At 41.0% G+C, this 22,841-nt stretch overlaps 1 protein-coding gene across 1 annotated transcript in view; it reads left to right on the top strand.

Annotated features, from left to right (window-relative positions):
- The window catches only part of ASB7 (ankyrin repeat and SOCS box containing 7), a 52,940-nt gene extending 30,959 nt beyond the window's left edge, over positions 1–21,981 (top strand). Inside the window, exons 5-6 of the mRNA XM_039235070.1 lie at positions 2,333–2,938; positions 18,559–21,981. Of these exons, the coding sequence (XP_039091001.1) occupies positions 2,333–2,938; positions 18,559–18,698 (746 nt within the window). The 3' untranslated portion in view covers positions 18,699–21,981. The remainder of the gene's footprint in view (positions 1–2,332; positions 2,939–18,558) is intronic.
- Positions 21,982–22,841: the final 860 nt, after the last annotated feature.

Below are 22,841 nucleotides of genomic sequence, written 5' to 3'. Positions count from 1 at the left end.
AATATCTTCACGCGTGCCTTGGGCATCTCTTAATTTATATCTATGTGTTCTGTAGTTTCTGTTACTATTACAAATGAGCTATTTTTCTTATCTGTTGCATTGGCCAATAATAATCCTTAAATTAATCTTTGTTTGCATTTTCAGTGGTCTTATATCTCCCATTTGTTAATTCCTTGAGGACAGTTAAGTATGCAATTCTATGTGTTGTTAATTTACGTCTCTTCCTTCTGTGCTATGTTTACAGGATGTGCTTACTTAATGCATTTTCATGGTTTTTACTGAGACTAAGCAGATCCTTGTTGTATCTATCAGTCTTTGTTTTTCCTAGCTCAGTATAGCACCAAACTGTAAGTAGCACCTAAAAAGCTGTATTAAGGTGGGAAACCAAAGATACTAGTGCAATTTCACGTAACCTAACTTCACTCTTGCTGTCAAATAGAGTGAGTATAAGACGCGCATAAGACTGTGTGCTGACCCCTGTACAGACACCCTGGTAGATAAAAGGTGGGAGAAATCAAAGAAGATATTCTTAAATCTGACAAGTTAAGAAAGAATGTCAGAAGCAGCTCATTAGATACAGATTAGAAATGTAAGTCTTCACAAGATTCATTGTTTCATTTGAATAAAAGGGATTCTTTTAGACTTTATGCCTGTCTTCAGTTGGTGTCCATATATAAGGGAGGTAAGTATCAGATGTGAAGGCTCAGTGTCAAGCTGTCAAAATGAAAACATTAGTAGCCAAAGTTTGTGCCTTGCCAGCAGATGGCAGCAGAATGCTTTGTTTAAGTGTTCTTGCTTTCATGATTATTTTTTTAAGTCACACAGTATATAGGTACTGTATCTTTTTCTTTTAGCAAAGCCTAAGGCAGGTGGAATACTCTTATTCTCTTTAAATGGTAATAACTACCTTTGAGTACTGTCAGTTTATACTAAATGGTTTTAGAAATTCAACTGATACAGCTTACATAAAAATATTAACTTTTTACAGGTTTTTTTAGCAACTACTTCTTAATTGTCATTTGTATTCTCCATAGTATTATTAATATTTTATATATAGTTTTCTGCCTCACATTTTCCCTGAGGGACACAGCTGTTATAGTTTGGAACTAAATAACATTTCAGTAAGCAAAACTTGAAGTTTTAATCATATGACTTTGGATATTTTTTGTTTGTTTGAAAAATGTTCATGAATTTCTTTGTTTTATGAACAAACCAGAAATTAAGGGTGTCATTTATAAGAAGAAAACATTTCAATCCTAGGTAGTTAGGTCTGGCCAATTTATCTTCATGTGAAATTGCTAGCCTCCAGGAAGTTACCTACATAGTAGATAAGAGTACTTCTCGAAGCCCATTTTCTACCCATAGCGCCAGAAGGTCATGGAAGGAGGGTTATATAGAACTGACCGTTGGCTTCCGGGGAGATTGGGGGCAGGTGACAAGTCTGTGACTTGAAGAATCACACAGCAGATAGATTATTATCGTTTTTCTTTCTTCTTTCATTCTTTCTCCCTTCCCTTCTCCTTTCTCCCTCTCCTCCCGCCTCTCTCTCTGTCTCTTTCTCTCTCTTTCCATAAATCAATCCATTTAGGAGAGTTTTAGAACTGTTTTAGAAAATAATATTTATACAGTGCTGAGGTTTCTCCAAATTTTTTACACAATGTGGTGCTTAATTCTTATAAACTCCAAAATTCTTGTAAAACAAAGAATCTAGAATAGTCTTTTATCTTATGAAAACATGATTTATCAAGATCACTTAACATATATCTTACATGCTTTGGAATTTTTACAGACCACAGAAAATCTTTTTTTTTCTTTCCTTTTTTTTTTCTTTTTTTTTTTTTACCTAATACACCCTAAAACAACACAGCCTGCCAGACCACAGTACATCCGTAATTTAGAGCAGCAGATGTTGCTACACATGCTTCTCTTTAAGACCAAGAAACACAAGAGAAAATAAAACGAAAAGTTCAAAACAGAAGAGAAACATGAAACAATGCAGAGATGAGAGAGTCGAGTAGCCAAAAGCAATTGATTAAATTAGCCAAGAGAGGGGATGTGGTGGTCTGAACTCTCTGTTTTACCCATCTATCTTTTAAATACTTTGTCAGTCATTTTCATTCTGTTAACCCAGGTTTGATAACTTTCTACCAAAATTTATTTTCCATGAAAACTATGCTTCAACTAAATTGAGGAAAGAAGTACTTGATGTTCATTATAATGTTCAGTCATTTCACATTTTTTATGGAAATGGTCTTAAATGCCCTGTGCCATGGTAGAATCCATTGTTTTGTCTTCAAGTCTGCTAATGTTTTTGTTTTGGTTTTAACCCTAGCTGATCCCACAGTCAAGGACTTGATTGGAGGCTTCACTGCTCTTCATTATGCAGCTATGCACGGCCGGGCCCGGATTGCACGCCTGATGTTAGAGTCCGAATACAGGAGCGACATTATTAATGCCAAAAGCAATGATGGCTGGACTCCCCTCCATGTGGCTGCTCACTACGGGAGGGACTCTTTTGTCCGACTCTTACTGGAGTTCAAGGCCGAGGTCGACCCGCTCAGTGATAAAGGCACAACACCACTTCAGCTCGCCATTATCCGAGAGAGGTCAAGCTGTGTGAAGATCCTCCTGGACCACAATGCCAACATCGACATCCAGAATGGTTTCCTGCTGCGATACGCTGTGATCAAAAGCAATCATTCTTATTGCCGAATGTTCCTTCAGAGAGGAGCAGACACAAACTTGGGTCGCTTAGAAGATGGACAGACTCCTTTACATTTGTCTGCCCTTAGGGATGATGTGCTTTGTGCACGGATGTTATATAATTATGGAGCGGACACAAACACAAGGAACTATGAAGGACAGACCCCATTGGCTGTTTCAATAAGCATTTCTGGAAGTAGTCGACCGTGTTTGGATTTCTTACAAGAAGTCACAAGTATGTAATTTCATTATTACTGTTACTGCATTTAAAAAAAAAATGCTCATCTTCTTAGGGGCTTTAGACGTTTTCACAACTTAAAATGACCAGACACTAATGATTCCTATTAGCCCTGCTTGTTAATAAGTATTAATTTTCTACCTCATTCATCTGAAGTAAAAAGAAACTTCTAGATCACAAGATTTCATACAAATTGGTTGTGTTACTGAAAGTAACAGGGGTAGATAGGTGAGAGAGGAAATGGAGAAAAGGACAGAGAGAAGAGAAATTTTTAAATTCATTAACATCTGTGTTGGAACAAGGCAGTTCTTGCTGGTCACACACATAGTCGTTCAGGCTTTCATGGACTTCAGATTGAGGAATGAACAGGAGAGTTTTGGAATTTAGGTTTCATATCTGTGGAAATATCCTAGAATTTGTGCTTTATTGCTAAGCTGTTGCTCATCATTTTAATGTTGTTTTTCTGGCTTCCCTTGATGTGACCCCACACGAGCTGAACAACAGTGTTCCTGATTTAGGGATCCTACTAATGCAGGTTAAGGATGCTAGGAGTTGTAAGAAAAGATTGTTTTTGTCAGTGGGAAATTTGGTGCCATTGTCCCTGGCCCACATGATTTCCACTTCTGCCCTGGTTTTGTGTGGGCACTTCTTCTTAAAGCCTGGAGGCGTGTGACCTGCCTCGTATAGTGGTGTGCATATTTGCATCATTTTTCCATTTTTATGTGGACACAGCCTCCTTCTCTTGCCCGGGTGTCCTGTGTGACTAATCGAGTGTGTGTCTCAGAGCTCAACATCCAACGGGAAGCTAACTGCTATCTACCAGCCACGGCACTTTTTCCTTTCCTCTCCTGATTTTTACCTTTCAGTCGTTAAGAAGGAAGAAGAAGTTAGGGTAACAGGTACTGAGGGGTAAGGAGTTGACCTGACCATGTAGATAATCTACTCCCCTGTTTGGAACTGAACTTGGGAATAGAAATCTTATATACAAATGAAGTATAATTTGAATTTTGTGTTTATAAAAAAGCAAAGAAGACATTGTCACCATAGGGTGTATGCAGACTAAAGCATAAAAAGAAATCACATTCAGGATCTAACTGGTGCGCCCAGTGGGTCTTTCTTTGGTGATGGAAATGGTCTATCTGTGCTGTCCAGTATGGTGGGTGCTGTACACTTGTTACATGGCTAATGCCCCTGAGGAACTGAATTTTTTTTAATGTTTATTCATTTTTTTAGAGAGAGAACGTGAGCAGGGTTGAGTTGGGGTGGGGGGGGGTGGAGGGCAGAGAGAGAGAGAGATACAATCTGAAGCAGGCTGTAGGCTCCGAGCTGTCAGCACAGAGCCTGACGCGGGGCTTGAATGCATGAACTGCAAGATCATGACCTGAGCTGAAGTCAAATGCTTAACTCACTGAGCCACCCAGGCACCCCAAGGAACTGAATTTTTAATTTAACTGTATTAATTGAAATTACATGTGCCCGGTGGTTCCTGTGTTCCACAACACAGGTCTGTGCCTTGGGAGAGGTGTTTTGGGCTGACTGGTAGATGGTCCCTTCCAGAGAGTTTTTGAGGCACGCAACCTACAGAGGATGGGAGATGTTGTGTATGTTGGTTCCTCACCAGTTTACTCTGACTCTTCACATCCAGGCCACATTTTCTGAAAAGTTTGCTGTGAAATTTCAAGTGCTGATTCTCTCAGCAAGTTTTCTAGCAGTCTTCATGCGTAGACTGGGAGGGGTATAGGTGTTATAGAGACAAGATGACTCTTGAACTTGAGCTTAGGATTCTGTCATGGTAAATAGCCTGTGAAGTATCTTTTATTCTTTATACATCTTGACTGTCTTTGAGTTGTTGTATCATTTTTGTCTTACCTCTCACTGGAGACTCCTGGTTAGATTTGTGTGACTGCCTTCAGGAAGGCCTATTACATGCATAAATGCCTCAGCTCCTTTTTTTAAATTTCGCTCAGCAGTTAATAGCATCAGCTAGAGCTAGGCTGCCCAGGCTCAAGTCCTAACTCTGCTTGCTACGTGTGACCTCGGGCAGGTTACCCAAGTGTTCTGTGCCCCAGTGTTAGCATTAGGATAATTATATCTGTTTTGTAGGCTTGTCGTGTGGATTAAATGAGTTAATATTTATAACGCACTAAAACAGTGCCTGGCAGATTTTAATAGCTATATGTGTTTTTTAAATGAAATAATGAAACGGGAGTGGATGAACAGCAAAGGCTGGCTTGCTTCCAATAGAGCGAATCCCCTAGATTCCTGTTCTCCCCTTGCCTCTCAAATTCTTGCCTCCCAATTTCAGCTCGGTGGACTCCTACGTAGTCTGCACATGGAGACACAAGGAGGGATGGGGAGCACTGCCCTTTCCCATCAGCCTCAGAGCTGCTGAGTTACAGCACAGAGTGCTTCTGGGGGGCAACACTGTTGAGTTACAAGAAAATTCACAGGTACCTTTAAAATTAGGGGCATGTGGAAAGAGTGATGGGGCTGCCTCTTCGTATTTGAGATTTCCCGCTGCATGTAGAGCGGAGCTGTGTACCTGGTAGGCCCTCAGGAAATGTGGGTCAGCTGGTTGACTGGTGGTTGGTGGCTGAGCAAACTTGGTATGTTTTTTAGGAACTGTGGTTCAGCTGGTTGACTGGTGGTTGGTGGCCGAGCAAACTTGGTATGTTTTTTAGGAGTGAAGGGCTGTCAGCCTTCTGAAGGCTGCAGTATCCGTTACGTTCAGGTGCCTCACCTTAGGCCATTCCTCGTTGACTCTCCAGTGAGGTTTCCTGCCAAAAGCAAAGTTAACGTTTCTGCTTGACCTGTGCATCATTTATTAGATTTTCTTTTCCCTGGTAAGTAATTATCTGCTAGAAGGACCAACTGTAACTGATGCTTTTTGGAGCTCTCTACTGAGCTCTCGTGAAAGCCAGCGCAAAGGAAGGTCGGGTAGTTCAGGGAGCATTAAGTCAAATCTGCACACTCCCTCTGGCCTCCACGATGCCAGTGAGCACCAGGCACCAAGCTGTTGGCTTCTAATCTGAGACCCCTGAGGTGTAAGGATGGCAGAAGTGCCACTTGTGGTCTTTACTCAGGTCTCTTCTACTGTTCATTGCACCCTTGTGACTAGAAGCAGTTTATTTAAGTTAAAAGAGCCCAAGACAGTTATAATCCTAGAACCTAAAAACTATTGTGGCTTTTTAGAAACATCGCCATAAAAACTTTGATACACACTGTATAGAAACAGAACAGATTGAGTGGCTTAGGTATAAAGTAGTATCTGCTGGACCCTGTTGATTGTGGATCAAGGCAGAAACCACAAAGAGCTGCTGGTCCTGTTCACCTGCAACCAGACTTCTAGAAACCTCTGTTTCTTAGAATGGCTGAAACCTGACATGGTCTCCTCCAGAAAGCCAGTCAAGTGAAGGAGCAGCTTCTTTGTGCCCCGGACCAGTACACACAGCTAAGAGCCGAAGATTGTACGTGAAGAATTTGGGTCACCTTACAGAAGGAAAGATGTTTCCAGCATAGAGAAGCAAGTTTCTGTTCTTTATAGTTCTTTTACTTGAAAGAAAAAAATGAGAAAGTGAACAACTGAACAATGAAGGTGTAACTGATCACAGGTAGAAGTGGTAGCAGGGACAGTTTGCGGTAGACACCTACTTGTTGATGGAGAGAGGAGAGGTCCATTTAGGACTGAGGCCCTGGATAAGGAGTTAAATAGCCCCTTGCACCAGGGCCAAGGCTCAGGTGAGGCAAGTGGGGTGCCTAGGGCACAAAATTTAAGAAAAAACTCATTCTCAGGGTCATGCAAATGCACACAAGTAATTACAGGAGAATAATTTATACATAGCGTTAAACACCATTACGGAGCTGAGAGGATCTTGGAAGCTCAATGGGAATGTCTAAAATTCTCCAGCCAGAGGTAAAGAGCAGAATGTTGTAGGAATGTTTGCCCAATTCAAAAAAGAAAGTAAACATTTAGCACAAGAAAAGGGCAAGCGCAAGAAAATGTTAAAGCAGGTACAATAGTAAAATGTTGATAAAGACTATTTCATCAGTAAAGCTCACCCTGAGGATATGGTTAAATAATAACCGAACTCAGCCTGAGCAATTCGATTATAATCGAGTGTTTTTTCCCCTTATCATCTTCCCATGCCATAATGTAAACACCCTTACTCGATGTACGGACGAAGGAGTTATTCAGAATGTAAAATCTTTTATAAGAGAGAAATTCCACAAGAAAGCTTAACCTCCAGCATTGACCAGCAAGGACTTTTAAACTCATTGGGGTGGGAGGGGACACAAAAAGGATTTTAATTACCTGCATGGCTGGAACTTTGTTTGGAGAGAAGTAGCAAAGAACTTAGTTTCAGGGGAAAGCCCACTTCTTCATGCGCAGGCACAAGTCACATATGTGGTCACTATGGACTATCTTCAGCCAGCCATCTCTGCAGGAGAAGGCCTCAGGACTGAACAGATCTGGTACCTGCAGCTCCTTGTGCACAAGGGTGTGGAAATTGGAGGAAGGTTTTAGAGAACACAGTCAGGTCAGAGGAGAGAGGGCAGTAAGCAAGATGGCTCCCCGCGGGAGAGTGCCACCTGAGAGGAGACCGCCTCCACGTCTGATAGGCAGGACTGTTTGAAGAACAGGTTCCATGTTGTGCTGCCTACTAAGGAAATCCTTCGATTGTAAGGCTTACCATTTCTACACAGAAAGAAATGTTCTGGAGGCAACGTGGAATCAAAGACTTGTGCAAGCAGCAAGGTCAAGGGCTATTGGAGGGGTCAGGCTTGTCACCCATTCCTCCCTTTGCCAGTGACATCCACGTCAGTACTTACTGTGTGGAATCTACCTCTGCAGAGCTGCTATTTCATGAAGGCATTAGAGAGGCAAGCTTTTACCACCACCATCAAATATTTTCGTTAGTTTTAACAGAGCAATCATTGTTAAATTGCCTGTCTGATAATTCCAACATCTGTGTCATAGCTGAGTCTGCCGATGCTTGGCTTTGTGTCTTCCGACTGTTGTTTCTTCTTGCCTTTTAGCCTGTCTTGTAATTTTTTATTGAAGCCAGACATGATGGATCAGGTAATAGGAACTGAGGCAAATAGGCCTTTAAATATCAGGCTCTGTGTTAAGCTGGCTAGGAGCTGGGCTGTGTGCTTTGTCTGCTAAAGCTATAGGCGCCGGAGGCTTCCAACCTTCCTGCATCCTTGGTTTTGTCTCCCCTCATGCCTTTAGGCTTCTCTTAGTACTTAGTCCTCCTCAGAAGTTGCAGCATCTTGTGGCTCTTTCAGATGTATCTGTAGTCCACTGTCCTCACACCGGAGCCCTGTTGCCATGGAGGCAGGGTGTGAGGAGGCCAGCAGTCTATAAAATTTCAGTGTTTCAGGCGGCCTGTGTCCCTGGGCTGCGGCCTTCATAAGCGTTTCTTAGTTTGCCCTCAGATGCCCCCACATCTTTCTTCCCCTTAACATGCACACCCCTTGGTGAGACTGAAAGCCTGTGGAGACAAGTCAGAGAAATGTTTTCTCCAGGTGGGTTAAGACTCTGGTAAGGTCTTTCCCTGTAGAGAACAGGCCTTTGTTTTGGAGAAGGCTCTGGGTATAGGTCACGTGGTCATTCTTACCCTGCCTTGCCAGAGCCACAAAGGGGTTTTTATCACCTGTTCACTGTGAGAACCTGATGGGGTTCCTGTGAGTAAAACTGAGAACGTGTGGGGGCTCTTACTGTCAGGCCAGTCCACACACAAGTAATTCGTCAAAATTACCATTTAAGCGATTCTACCAGTTCATGGCTCCAGCATCTTCTGCACCAGGTACGCACATCTCCGCAGTAACTCTCTGGATTTGTCCCTCTCTCTCGATTTTGTGGTGGATGTTTGCCCTATGAGTTCTTTTCACGGGTGGGTGGGTCCAAGGGAAGTCTCTGATTTTTGAGCTTGTTCAGCTTTTCCTTCTTACAAGGATGGGAGTGATGACTTCCATGCTCTTGACATGTTCAGGAGCTGAAACTGGAAGCCTGTTTGTTAGTTTTGTCGTTTTTACCTGAAATGTGAAAAATACGCTATCCATGGTCATTTGGGCTGAGTAGTGCTTTGCCCACCGGAATTCAGAGGCACATCTCACCCATACACCATCCTGAAGACCTCTCAGCTCTGCCTGTGTCAGAGGTGCTGTTAAATTAGGTGTATCCAGTGGTGGAGAGAGGGGCTGATGGGTTCTTGACCCCATGTCTGACCTGCCTAAAAACCTTAGGCAAGCCGCTGGGCCTCCCCGCTCCCCCAGGTTCTCAGTGCCCCACCTCTGAACCATGGGGGGATCAGACCGTAGTCTCTGGGGTCTCTCCCTTTTTAAAATTCTTACCAGTAACCACTCGTAAAGGGGATGTTTTCCTTCTGCTTGAGACTTTATTTTACAATTTATGTAGAATAGTGCAGACTCCTGGGGGGTCCTCGAGACCATTTTAGGAGCCTGCACAGGCAAAACTGGTTTCATAGCAACGCCAGGTGATTTGCCTCTTTAACTGCACTGACGTTTGACTGGGCGTGAGAGCAACGGCAGGTAAACCTGCCGGCTCCTCAGTGTTCTTAATCGAAGCTGAGGCCAGGGCCCCAAAGCTTACAAGTAGTCCTTGTGTTCCTCACCACCAGGCAATCTCACTAAAGAAGATTCCAGTTCCATTTAGGGATGTCTTTGACGAAGTAGTAAAATTAATCCCATTAAATCTGATCCCTCTGAGTGCATGTCTTTTTAATATGCTGTGGGATGCAGATGGAAAGTATATTCTTCCTGCATTCCAGAGTGCTATGATTGAACTGTGAAAACACTCCTTTGAGTTGTTTGAGTTGAACCAACAGCTTTTGTGTGTGTGTGTGTGTGTGTGTGTGTGTATGAAACACCCATTTTCACTTGGAAGATCCACTCACAGCCAAACTATAGCTATTTCACCTTGGGTATTTGACTTAACATTTCGTTGTCACCCTAAGGGAAACAACTGACTGTATTTATGGCAAGTCAGAATTTGAGCTTTCAAGTGAAAACTAAAATTTTGAAAAGCTTGTGTTTGCTACTGTGACTTGGTAGTTTCCTATACGTAGACTTTTTTGAGATCAGCGGTGATACTAACAAAAGTGATATTTTGATACTCTGTAATGAAATGGGTCAACGTTTGAAAGGTCTCATAACCTAGTGAACCATTCAAAGGGCAAGATAGACCAATGGATTTAAATGTGAAAGAGTACAAAAGGTTCATTGATTTGGTTTCAGATTTCCTATTGCAACTAACCTTTAAAAAAATAATACTTGTCGAGTTTTGGTGAAGTATCAAAGATGATGATTATCTCAAAGGGCTATGAAAATATTCCTTCCTTTTCCAATGATGTGAGGCTGGGTTTTCTTCAGTTACTTCAGTCGAGACAGTGTATCCCAACAGAATGCAGGAGCGGAACTCTGGATCCAGCTGTCTTCTGTAAAGCCAGACTTTAAGAGATAACTTGCAAAAACATGTAAAACAGTACCACTCTTCATGTGAAACCTTTTTTATTTTAGAACGTAGCTTTTTTTTCCCCACAAAAATTTAGTTCAGGTGATAATGAATTTATATTACTGTTATTTTATTATGTTTTTTTAAAGATTTTATTAAGTACTCTCTACACTCCACATGGGGCCTGAAATCAAAATCCCGAGATCAGGAGTCACAACTTCCACTGACTGAGCCAGCCAGGTGCGCCCCCCCCTCCAATATTACTGTTATTTTTAAATGAATCGATGAATATGTTTTAAATTTCTCAATCTTCATGTCTAAGTATGGCAAATACCGATAGGTATAACCCACAGAAACAAAAATTCTTTGAGGTGCTCTAGTTTTGTTTTGTTTTCTTAACGTCTTTATTTTGAGAGACAGAGACAAAGAGCGAGCAGGAGAGGGGCAGAGAGAGAGAGGGAGACACAGAATCCGAAGCAGGCTCCAGGCTCTGAGCTGTCAGCACAGAGCCCGACATGGGGCTCGAACCCACAGATTGTGAGATCATGACCTGAACCGAAGTCGGATGGTCAACCGACTGAGCCACCCAGGTGCCCCTCCAGTTTTTAAGAGTGCAAAAAGGCCATAAAACTTAAAAACTTTGAGACCTAGTGATGTGCAACCTCTCTATACAAAATTTAAGGACACCTTGTTAGCCTAGTGTTTTCGAATTTGGTGAATCTCTCATATATTTCTCTTTGCAGTTTCAGCCTGGATAAAGTGAAATGCTTTAAATTACAATTTGCCCTATGCCAGCATATTTTCAGTTTAGGATCTCTGGAGATCTGTGTTTGCTGAAGTGTGTCTATAAAATTGTGGTTGTGTCAGATGTATGAGAGTACAGATTCATTATTCAGATTAATTTGGAGGACTAGTAAGTACCCTGGATTCTAGATCCCACTTCTAGAGAGCAGTGATCCAAGGTGCTAGAAGTCCAGTAAATTAACCATTTAATTTTGTTTGCTAAACAGCTGAACAAAATTACATAGCATCTTTTATTCCTGTGGCAAGCTCCAGTATAGAGTTTTTCTTATGGCCAAGAATATGCTCTTTGGGTGCTTACTATCCTAAGGAGTCCTCTGAGTTGATGCAGCAATCTCTGTTTCTAGTAGATGCTGTTCATAGGCCTGAAGCAACCACTCAGTGGTGTGTTAAAGGTAGGACTGGGCAGTATTTCAGATTGTGTATTTTAAGAAATTAAATGACATAGATTTCTGAGAAAAAGAGATGAGCAGGGAAATGAATTGGGTAAAGTGTTTTGGGGAGACTTTATCAGTTACTTAAGCTTGTTGCTTTCTAGAAGAGCATCACAGGTATTTAAAAACATTGTTTTAGGGACACCTGGGTGGCTCAGTCAGTTGAGCGTCCGACTTCGGCTCAGGTCATGATCTCACAGTTTGTGAGTCTGAGTCCTGCACCCAGCTCTGTGCTGATGGCTCAGAGCCTGGAGCCTGCTTTAGATTCTGTCTCCCTCTCTCTTTGCTCCCCGTTCCACTCACACTCTGTTAATCTCTCTCTCAAAAATAAATAAACATTAAAATTTTAAGAACACTGTTTTATAAACACTGCAGTAATCTGAAGTGTGTTTTTATTTAAATAGTCAAACACTATGTTTTAGCTGCAAAGTTAAGCTTCAAAAACAGTTTCAAACTTTAAAAAATAATACAAGTCATGACTTTTTTTAATTTTAAGAAAGTGAAATTTAGGCTGTGGTGTTCTCTGCTAAATCTAATATGTTAGGCATGTAAGCAGATGATCACATAAAACAGTACCTCTGTATGAGGTGCCTTTATTTCTGTGTTTCTTTCAAATGCTTCATTAATCAATTTCTTTAACTTTTTTTTTTTTGGTAGGGTGATATCAAAATAGTATTACCTAGTATAACTCTTTGGAGAAATCATTTGTGTGACACATTTTACCTAAGGTCATTTTTGATTATTGATTTTTTTTCCCATAAGAAATTGGGAATTTGCCAGACATCTATATTGTAGTTTTGATAGGCTTTTCAGTACCAATTACTAAAATCACTTTTAGAAATAAATAAATAGTACACAGTTCTAAATCAACTTATAATAAAGTTTAAGGTTCTTTGATAGAGAAAGTAGTACCTTATTCTGACCTTTTTTTCATGATATTTCTACTGCTTTCTGGGTTTTTATTTTTTATTTTTATTTAAAAAATTTTTTTTAATGTCTTATTTATTTATGAGAGAGAGAGAGGCAGCGTGAGCAGGGGAGGGTCAGAGAGAGAGGGAGACACAGAATCCGAAGCAGGCTCTAGGCTCTGAACTAGCTGTCAGCACAGAGCCCGATGCTGGGCTCGAACCCACAAACCATGAGATCATGACCTGAGCCGAAGTTGGATGCTCAACCGATTGAGCCACCCAGGAGCCCCTGCTTTCTGGGTTTTTAAAAAATACTTATTTTGAGAGAGAGAGTTTGTGCACATGTGTGCACGAGCAGGAGGAGGGAAAGAGAATCCTAAGCAGGATCCACACTGTCAGCGCAGAGCCCAGTGCAGGGTGTGAACTCACGAACTGTAAGATCATGACCTAAGCTGAAATCAAGAGTCACTTAACCGACTGAGCCACCCGAGCGCCCTATATTGCACTGTGTTTTTAATGTAGGTTTCTAGGGATTTGTCACTTTTTAGGAAGGAAGATTCTGTTTAGTGCAAATGAAGACTGCAGGTCAAAGCTCATTTAGCCTGTGGGAAAAAATGTAACCAATGGACAAATGTCATCAAGCCTGATAACTGTACATTATTTGGATTCTAAGAGTTAGATTATTTTACAATACCATGATTTTTATTTTAAGATGAGCTAGAAACTACCATCGTCCTATAAAGTACGATTTGTTGAACACATTTCATACTGAGTCCCTGTGTGCAAGGAATTCAGAGACAAGAGCAAAGGAATAAAACGTGTTTATGGTAGGATTTTAAAATGGGAGGCTGAAGTAAAACAAAGAGGTATTGGGAGGCCATCCAGATACTGACCTGAGGTGGGGAGGTGCTTAATGGGACAAGCCAGATTGTACAAAGCAGTCCAAAGGAGGCTCAGTCTTTCTTTCTGTTTCTTTACACCCTCTCCTCTGAAACATCCAGCCTCTTCCCCTTCCCTCCCAGAGAAGACTGGAACCTTGTTCTTTCAACTTCTTTACTTAGGTGATACAAAAATGTTTGGCCTCTCTGTCTACCTAAATAAATAAGTTTATCCTATCATAAATGTGGTGATGGTGATACCAAAGGAGGTGGCTTAGGACATTTAATTTTCTGAGTTATGCTGCTGCCCTGCTTTTGTAATTTATCCTAGACCAGACCCTTCAAAAGCTGATTTCCTATTTTAGACCAGCCCAATTACTACTAATGATGGGCTTCTTTACCAAATGGAAAGACTAATAGCCCTTTGAACTGTTATGCAATTCCATTGTAGTTTGTTAGTGTGAACACCTTATAGTGTTTCTGCATCTCCCCAAGTGTTTATGATTCCTTAAATTATACTCTTTTGTGAGATATCCACCCCCCCCCCCCCAGTCTCCCCAGTTACAACCCCTTGGAAAAGGCAGTAGTTATCTAGCAGGGTAGGAATAATTTTCTGAAACACCTAGTAAACACTGTGCACGTGTGTGTTGAGGTTTGTTTGTTTTTTTATTTTTCCCTTTATTCTTTTCCTCTGCCGCCTCCTCCCCTCTCCTCACCCCTCTGATCCTTGGGGTGGTGCATTTTTGAGTACATAGTAGGTGCTCCGTAGGTACTTTAGAGGGATGTGTTGACAACGAAATAAGTACTTCTTTTTCCATCATGACCTTCCATTCCTAAAATGATATTCCTGAAAAGATAGCTCCTTAGTCTTAGAAATAGCAGTAATTACAACAAGGAGTCCTTACCACTCCTTACTATTTAGCCTGCTTTTCACCCAGCGCTTCGTAACAGCAAGAGGAGTTCAGATCTGCACATTTGTGGCTCTGTTGTAGAATGACATTCATCCCTTCATCTCCGCACAGCTGTTTACAGTTAAAGTTCTTACATCTCTGCTTGACTGAAGTCGTGCAGTGATTTCCAGAGTGTCATTTCCATCATTTTGCCCGGGATCGTTTCCCCGTAATGGATTAGCACTTGCTCCCATGCTGTGAGCTAGGTGCCTTCCTATCTTAACAAGGGGACAATGGAGACCTCAACTTCCACAAAGAGCCCTCTTTTCTGGGAAGGAGAAGCAAACGTTATCCTTACAAGTATTTAAAAATTACTATTTTAACATTTACTTACTGAATACTTAAATAGCCCTTACAATGCCATGCACATTAGCAAAATTTACTTTTTATGCCGGTATAAAGCCTGTGATGCAGGTGTTGCTATCCTTGGTTCGTGGATGAGGCACCTGAAACAGGTGGCTAAGTAGCTTGCCTAGGATCACACAGACTGGAAGTGGTGGGGCCAGGAGTCAGCCCTGGGCCATCTTGTTCCAGAGCTGATGCTTTTAACCACTAAGATCAGCCTCTCCCATTAAAGGCCATTCTGCAGACAGGGATTATACATGGTCAAGAAATTTCTTAAAAAATCAGATTCTCCCAAGATAGGCAAAGATTGCCACAGCACAACACAGTGCCTAAGGAGAAGAAAAGTCAGTAGCAAATTGAGTAAAACTGTCTGATATTTAGACATAGAAAGTACATGTCTCCCTGGGAAAGGCCCATGTGGAGGTAACTTCTGAGGATGGTAGTGTTTCTGTAGCTGCGTTCCTTGGATTAAAGTTGCTAGTTTATCTTTGCCTTCATGCATTTTAGACAATGAGGAGAGCCAGTATTCTCTCTGCAGAATCTTCTTAACCAGATCATTAAGGTATTTACTACTTCCCACATTACAGCAGGGGACAGTGTTGCCAAACTTTCTGCCACTAATAAAAGGCTCTCTTTTCCTCCAGCTTCTAGTAACATTTAAAAATGTTCTTTTAGGCCCTAATAGCCACCTCAGAGCCCTTTCCCACCACCTGGTCCCAGTGATAAAGCCACATATTTTAGATTTTTTTTTTTTATGGCAACACCCTACCTCCAGGTCCCAGGATCTCAGTTATCTAATGCTACAAATTGTGGTGCCTTAACACAGTAGTGCTGGATTATTTTCCTTCTCTGCTCTGGAGTCCCATGACTGGCTCCTCTCCTCTTTCAAAATGGTTCACTCCAATGGCTGGCAATTCGGTGCTGGCAGTTGGGAGCTCATCCAGGGCTGTTGGGCAGTGAGTGACCTCAGTTCCTTTTTATAGACTGCTCGGACTTCATGGCATGGGGGTAGCTGTGTTCGCAGAGTGAATGTCCCAAGGGCCAGGTGAAAGCATGTCCCCTTCTATGACTTAGCCACAGCAGTCGTATATCATCACTTCTGCCATGGTTTCAAGGAAAGGGACCCATAATGGCGGTAGTTCTCAGTCTGTACAAAAAGCATGAGGCATAGGCAAAGTTGTGGTTACTTTTGGAGAGCATGGTCTGCCACAAAACATGGCCTGCCACAAAACAGGATTCCCCCTACAGAATCCTTTGTTTCCATCCCTTCTTTTTTCCTTAGCGAAGCAAATTCCAGTAATGGAGTTTTTCTACTTTGTTGGATGATATGTTTTCATTTAAGTGCGCATATATACTCATACATGTCAACCTTATCCTCACCTGTTTTTTTTGCCTGAATACATTGAGCTTATTCTTTTCATTAATACTCCATTTAAAAAGAACCTGCCATCTATTAGGAAAATCAGATTCTTTATTTTGAAAAAAAGAAGGTTCGTATCTAACTGCTATTCTGGTTTGCATTTGCAGATCAAATACTGCAAGCATTTATTGAAAAATGGCAATGATAATTTATTCCCTTCCTAATGGTAGCCCATGAAGGGTGGTGAAAAATAATTCAAAACAGGTTAGAAAATGATTTGCTGTTGACATGGGTGGGTTTTGCAATGAGTTAGCTGGTCTGTCCCTTATGGATAAGCCTGTTAAGTATTCATTCATTCAACTAGTATTTATTGATTATTGTGTCAGGCACTGGGCTTCACTGGCAGCCAGAAGTGGTCTTGCCTTCGTGGAACAGGTCACAGAGAGAAGAAAGTGGGCATTAATAGATAGTCACCAAATAAATGTAAAATCATAACCTTATTAAGTGCTGTGGTAGAAGGGAGCTCTAGAGTATCTGATGGGGAACCTGACTTTGTCACCCCTAATGAAGTGTTTTTTTAGCAGAGATCTGGACAATGGAGAAGACAAATCTTGGCAAGGGCCATGGAAGTGTGTATGTATCACAGCCTCACATAGATGGCAGGGCAGATATCCGTAGATACCCATGCACCTGTTTTCCAGGCATTTCCAGGAAAGCAGTAGCCTCTGCAGTTCTGTCAAGAGATCACGTGTTAAGTAACTCTTGGAAAGCACATGTTCATACAGGCTTTACAGAGCAGTTTAAGGAGCCTTTTTCATTTATGAAGAATTACTTAATTTTGAATGACGGTGATTGCTACAACAAGGACAGTTGTTATAGTACTAAGGATAGCAGCGGTTTCCCAGGTATGGGCTGAGGACCCCTGGAGCACCACAAGACCCCTTCCCCATCTGAGGTCAGAACGATTTTCAGGAAAAAATGTTCTGACCTATTCCTTCTTTCATGAGTGTAAGTGGACTTTTCCAGACATGAGATGATGTGATTTTAGCACGGCACATTGAATGTAGAATCATGTATGAGAACTCCACTATCATCTATTAAGCCCTTTAAGAACTTTGCAAAAATGTGAAAAAGTGTCATTCTTCTTACTGTTTTTTTAAGCATTGTTATTTTTATGCCAGTGTTATTTATGGCAACATATAATGAGCTTATTTTTATCTTTTTTAAATAAGTATTTCTAAAATTTGCTTTACCTCCTAATGTGGTAATTAGTGATAGATACAACCCACATAAACACAAGCTCTTTGGGGTCCTTGATAAAGTTTTAAAATGCCAAGAGGTTTTGAGACCAAGAAGTTGTGAGAACCACTGAAGTATGGCATTCTACCTGACTTTTAGCATATTACTTAATCTCTCTTAGACGCAAGGAGTCTGTAAAATGGGAATGATGATCAAAGCACTTCCCTCGTAAAAGGATGAAACGAGTTAGGGTATGTCCAGAGCTTATAAGAGTACGTGACACAGAGTAAGCATTCAGCATGTTAGCTTTTGTTATTATTACTATTTAATATGGAGACAGAACTATGTGAATCCAAACATGACTGAGGCACTATTGCTTTGAATTCTTGCCTGTGTTTGTGGTCATCTAAGTCGTTTTGGTAAAATACAGTATTCCAAAGTGAGAGACATTGGATTTTGTAATCTTTCTTTTGAGCAGCAGCAGCAGTTGTTATTGGCACATGGTCAGGATGTGAGGTTTGAAGATACGCAGATTTAGAATAGCATGGGGTGCTTTTTCCACCTGCCTCCTGCCCTCGCAGTCCAGGCCCCCATCCCCACAAGCCAAGGTTTGCCGTGTCCAGAATCATGGTGAGCAGGTGCGCGCATTTCGTTTGGGAAAGCTTCCCGGACACCGTGCTGTATGTCTAAGCTCCAGTGTCCTAGACGGTGAGCTGAAAGGAGGGGCTGCATTAGACAGCATTTCATTTGACACCCCCCCCCACCTCACTTTTCAGATGGAGAAACTTTGGCCCAGAGGGATGATTTGTTCACACAGACTCCCTCATCCTTTCATCCCAGGATGAAAACTGGCGTTCTGGTTTGTAATGGAAAGAATACCAGCCTTAGAATCAAAGAACTGGTTTTAGTGTCTGCTAAAAAGCTTTCATTGGTCATCTGACATTGACCAGTTTACTCCCATCCGTAAGACTTTGAGTCCTTATATTTGTAACACAGAAGTGAAAATATCCATCCTCCCATGGTTGTGAAAAGCATCAAATAAGACCTCCCACGAAGGTACCCAGGATGTGTCCTCTCAGTAAGAGTCTGTCTGACCCTTTGCATGTGAAGTCCACAGAGAGGCGCGCCCCTGAAATAAACACTTATTTTCAGAAAGAAAAGCCTGCCTTAAATCTTGTACTTTGTAGCTTTGTTAACAGTTTCTTCTTTTTTTCTGTCTTTTTAGGACAGCCCAGAAACTTACAGGACCTGTGCCGAATTAAAATTCGACAATGTATAGGCCTTCAAAACCTAAAGCTACTTGATGAACTACCAATTGCCAAGGTCATGAAAGACTACTTAAAACACAAATTTGACGATATCTGATGTACACAGACCTGTGAGCAAGATTAGGAGTTATATTCCAGATACTTAAAAGGCTTTTGGCCTTGCACAAAGTATATCCTATGCAATTTCTGATTTGCTGTGAAGTCAGAAAGCAGGTATACACTTTTAGGTTTTTCTTTTGTTTGTTTGGTTGGTTTTCTTGGTAGGGGAGGGATTTTTTTTTTTTTTATATATATATATATAAACACACACACACACCACATGCTTGAAGGTCTTAATTTGGTTTCTTGGTCCAAGTTTAAGAGGTCCAAGCTTTCTATACAATATTGCATTTACAAAACTTGTTTTTCCAAAATGACACATGCAGGGCTGAAGTGGGGGATTTACCCTTTCCAAATTGATGGTTTTATGGGCGCACACGACAGTATGGACCAGCAGAGCACTTGTTAAGGTTTGGGGGCACAGTTCCACCCAGGGAGGGTCCTGGCTTCTACTGGAAGATGCCCGAAGAAATTTTTAAAGTAATGCTGTCACCTCTTTCATTTTTAATGAGTACAAATTGGCGGTTTCAAACTGTTCTTTCCTAATTAATGTAGCTTTCAGATGACATAAATCCAGTACCTCTGCTTTCCTGTTGGTGTGCTCTTGTTTTTTAAATTATTTTTTTTTTTAACAACTGTAGTACACTACCCAGAGACATTGGATCTCAACTTCTGTCTCTAGTTGAATCGTGCTTTTAAAAAGAAAAATTAATGGAAAAAGAAGATAACTTTATAAAGCCAGTGTGTTCTGTTTTTAAAACAGTGCCTCCGTGCAATACTCTTTCTGGTGTATTTTATCCATTATTTCACTTGATGTTTCTCATTCCACGGCCCGCTCCGACATGCCCGCAAGGACAGGAACTGCTACTTTTAATTTCAGTTGCAGAACCATGGTGTGTCAGTTGCAATTTCCATTGTAAGCCTTGTCATTCACTTTAAGCAGAAAATTTCATATCCTGATGGTAGAGTCTTCCCTACAAATAGCCCAAAATATTGTCAAACCATTTGACTTTAATGGTTCAATAATTTGGGGTGGTTTTATGGTCTTTTCTTTTCTTTTTTTGCTTTTTCCCAGTTAAAAAAAAAAAAAAAAGATTTCTAAAGGGTACAGTTTCAAATGGGTGCACAGTTGTAAATCTGGTTAATCCCTGTTATGCTAATTAAACATTTCCTATTCATTTTAAGGTTATGCACAGTGAAACTCTTCTGGACGGTCATTTTATTTTCTGGGTTGATTGGGCATATGTTTGCAGTGTAAACACAGTTATGACAAAGTGTAACCATGGAAAAGGTTCCAGAAGCATTAGGGATCTATGGTGATGCCCTTGGAGATGTGCTCTGTGCTTGATCTGTCATCATATTGGTTTCAGAAGAACCCTTTCAAATATCCCGGTATTGTTCTTAGTGCTTTGGGAAATTTCAAAATATTTACATGCTAGTAATAAATTTGTTATCAGAAGTTTACAAGATGAAGGGCTTCTCTCTGGTCTGAATTTCTAGTTTTAAGTCATTCGGTATAAAATGTTTTCACCTGGAAAGCATAAGCAGCATTAAGAGTCTACTCTGGATTTACATTTTTAGAGAGCCAGCAGCACCATTTTCTCAAGCACAAAGTCTGTTCTCTTGGATACGGAGTAGCTTCGGTGTTGGGAGTATCTGATCTGCTGTAGGCATTGCACAGGTTTCTGAAGAACAAGAATGGGCAGCTTTGGAAACAATGATTTGGGGGATCGCTGATGGTGGGTGGGGGATTACATAGACTTTTGTGGGGAGCTGGTAAGAGCATGGCCAGTTTTACAACCATTCCAAAACTAACTGGAACCTGATGGATAGAAATGGGCGGTCTCCATCTCCAGAAAGTTATCTTCCAAAAGAGAGTCCCCTGTGGAACTGAACTGTGTTCTCATTCTTTCAACCAGCGCCCAAGTCAGCACTGACACATACTCACAGCATCAGGGGCATGGCATGGCCAGAAATGAACTGTTACTTTCCCTTCAAACCCCCAGCTCAGGGAGACGAGGAGCTGGGAGGGCGCCCAGGACCCTGCACTCTGAGCAGTAATATTAACATTACCTTCACACAGGGCTTCTTTCCTGAAACATGTGTACTCATTTATTCAGGTAGGTTAAAACAACTTTCTTTTCCCAGCCATCCAGAGGTTTCCAAACTAAGTTAGCCACAGAGTTTGAGTCAGGGAGTTCCAAGGAAAAAGATGAGATTAAGGTAAATTCTTTGTTCTGTATTGCTGCTGCGACTTTGGAAAAAAATTATGAGAGCTCTTCCTGGAATTGAAATTTCTATTTAATGAAGAAGTGGATAATTCCATTATTTATTGTTTGAGGTTTAATTGACCTGGAAGCTTAAAGAGAATGTTTTGGTTTTGTTAGTAAAATCCCAATCGCATATCCTATTCAACCATAACTAAAACTTCAGTCTCGAAGGTGGTAAGCAGTAGAATATAGAGATGAACATGTAGGTCCACATTTGAATTCAATTGGCAGGGAAGCATTCTGTGGTCACGTCATGAGTAGAGAGAACAAGTATTTTCAGAAGATCAACTGATTGGTTTTTTTCTAATCTTCACCACAATGTTCCGAATATTATCAAATTTGTCACTGAGCCTTCTATGTTCCTTTTGAAATTTATTGTTTAAACCTATTCCTAAACCTTTATAAAAATATATTTGGCGAGTACACCAAAGAAACCAACTCATAAAAGATTATGATCATTAATGAATTGCCAACCTCATCTTTTAAAAACAAGATTTTTTTTGTGTGTAAATATTTGTGTTTATAAATGTACAGCAGAGTTAAGAGTGTTTTTTAGATTATTTAATTCCCATATTTCTAAACTATTTACTACAGAATAATCCACGCTTGTTAGTTTGGAGGACTTGACTGTTTTGTTTTTTTTTAATTCATTATCAGTCATGCTTGGAACAGCATTTCCGCTAGAGAATTCAGTGTTCTGGCAGGAGACAGAGTCCACATCTGGAGGCTGAGGAGTCTAGAGTGATTTGTCAGACGCACACCCTAAGAGACAAGAATGTATAGTTTCATTACCAGAGTGGACCGTATGCAAACAGAGATTCTAACTTTCCTGCAGAATTGCTCAGTAGCCCAGAATGTGATTGGGATGAGGCCCTTCGCCCACAAATTTAGCTTTCATGTAACTCCTAGTGTTATATCATAATGTATTTTGTTCTTCCTTTGTAATGTAAGTTTTGCTTTGGGTCAATTTGAATTAAAAAAAAAAAAAACTTAAATCTGGTTTAAAACCTATCAGAATTGTGTTTTATTTCTAGTCTGCCATAGTTTTTTGATATTCCGGGCTGTTTGATAAAAATCAAAGAGCTGTCTTTTGTCCATCTGCATTTTAGATCACTGGGAGTTGTGTTGAGAGCGTGATCCAGAAAACAGCACCATTTTAGATCAGAGAAGGCAGTTCTTGCCCCCTCCCCCAATCATGTATTTTGCCACATTCTGCATCTACCACCGCAAAAGACTGTCGCATCCTTGAGTGTGTTGATTGAGCACTGAGTCCTTTGGGGCTGAATTCACCTCTGCCTCATGCCTGCCCCACCTTAACTGAGCACAGAGTTTGGACCACACTGTTTCTAAGCACAGGACAGGAGAACGATGAATTGGAGGTAGTTTATTAGCCCACAGGAGATAGAGGCAAGACAACTCTGATTTCACACTTCCTTTATATAATATAAGCACAGCTTGATTCAGGAGAGAGTTCACACTACTGTGAGTGATGGTGTGCTGAGGGGAAGGGAGGGCAGACAGTTGAGACAGAGCGCCCCCATGCAGATAAAACCCATAGCTCGCAACAAACTTTGTTGAGGACTTGTCCAGGATTTGGCACAGCAGAAGGCCAAGAATGGGACATTTGAAACCATTCCTAATGATCAGCAGGGGAGTTCAGATGTGAAAAATAGCTGCATTGCTTGGAAATCTTGAGGTCATTCCTTTTCCAATATGATGTAAGTAGTGTTTTGTTTTTTCAGCTGACAATTTACAAAAATGGCTTACTAGCTATTGATAAAACAGATTATCTAGTTGATAAAAAAATATTTCCACATCCCATGTAGCTGGGTTTCAGAGAAGAAAGGAAATGGATTTGTGTCTGCTGCCTG

Source organism: Hyaena hyaena, unplaced genomic scaffold (assembly GCF_003009895.1).
Source record: "Hyaena hyaena isolate Hyena2069 unplaced genomic scaffold, ASM300989v1 scaffold_95, whole genome shotgun sequence".
Taxonomy (NCBI): Eukaryota; Metazoa; Chordata; class Mammalia; order Carnivora; family Hyaenidae; genus Hyaena; species Hyaena hyaena.
This window is presented reverse-complemented; position numbering and strand designations above follow the sequence as displayed.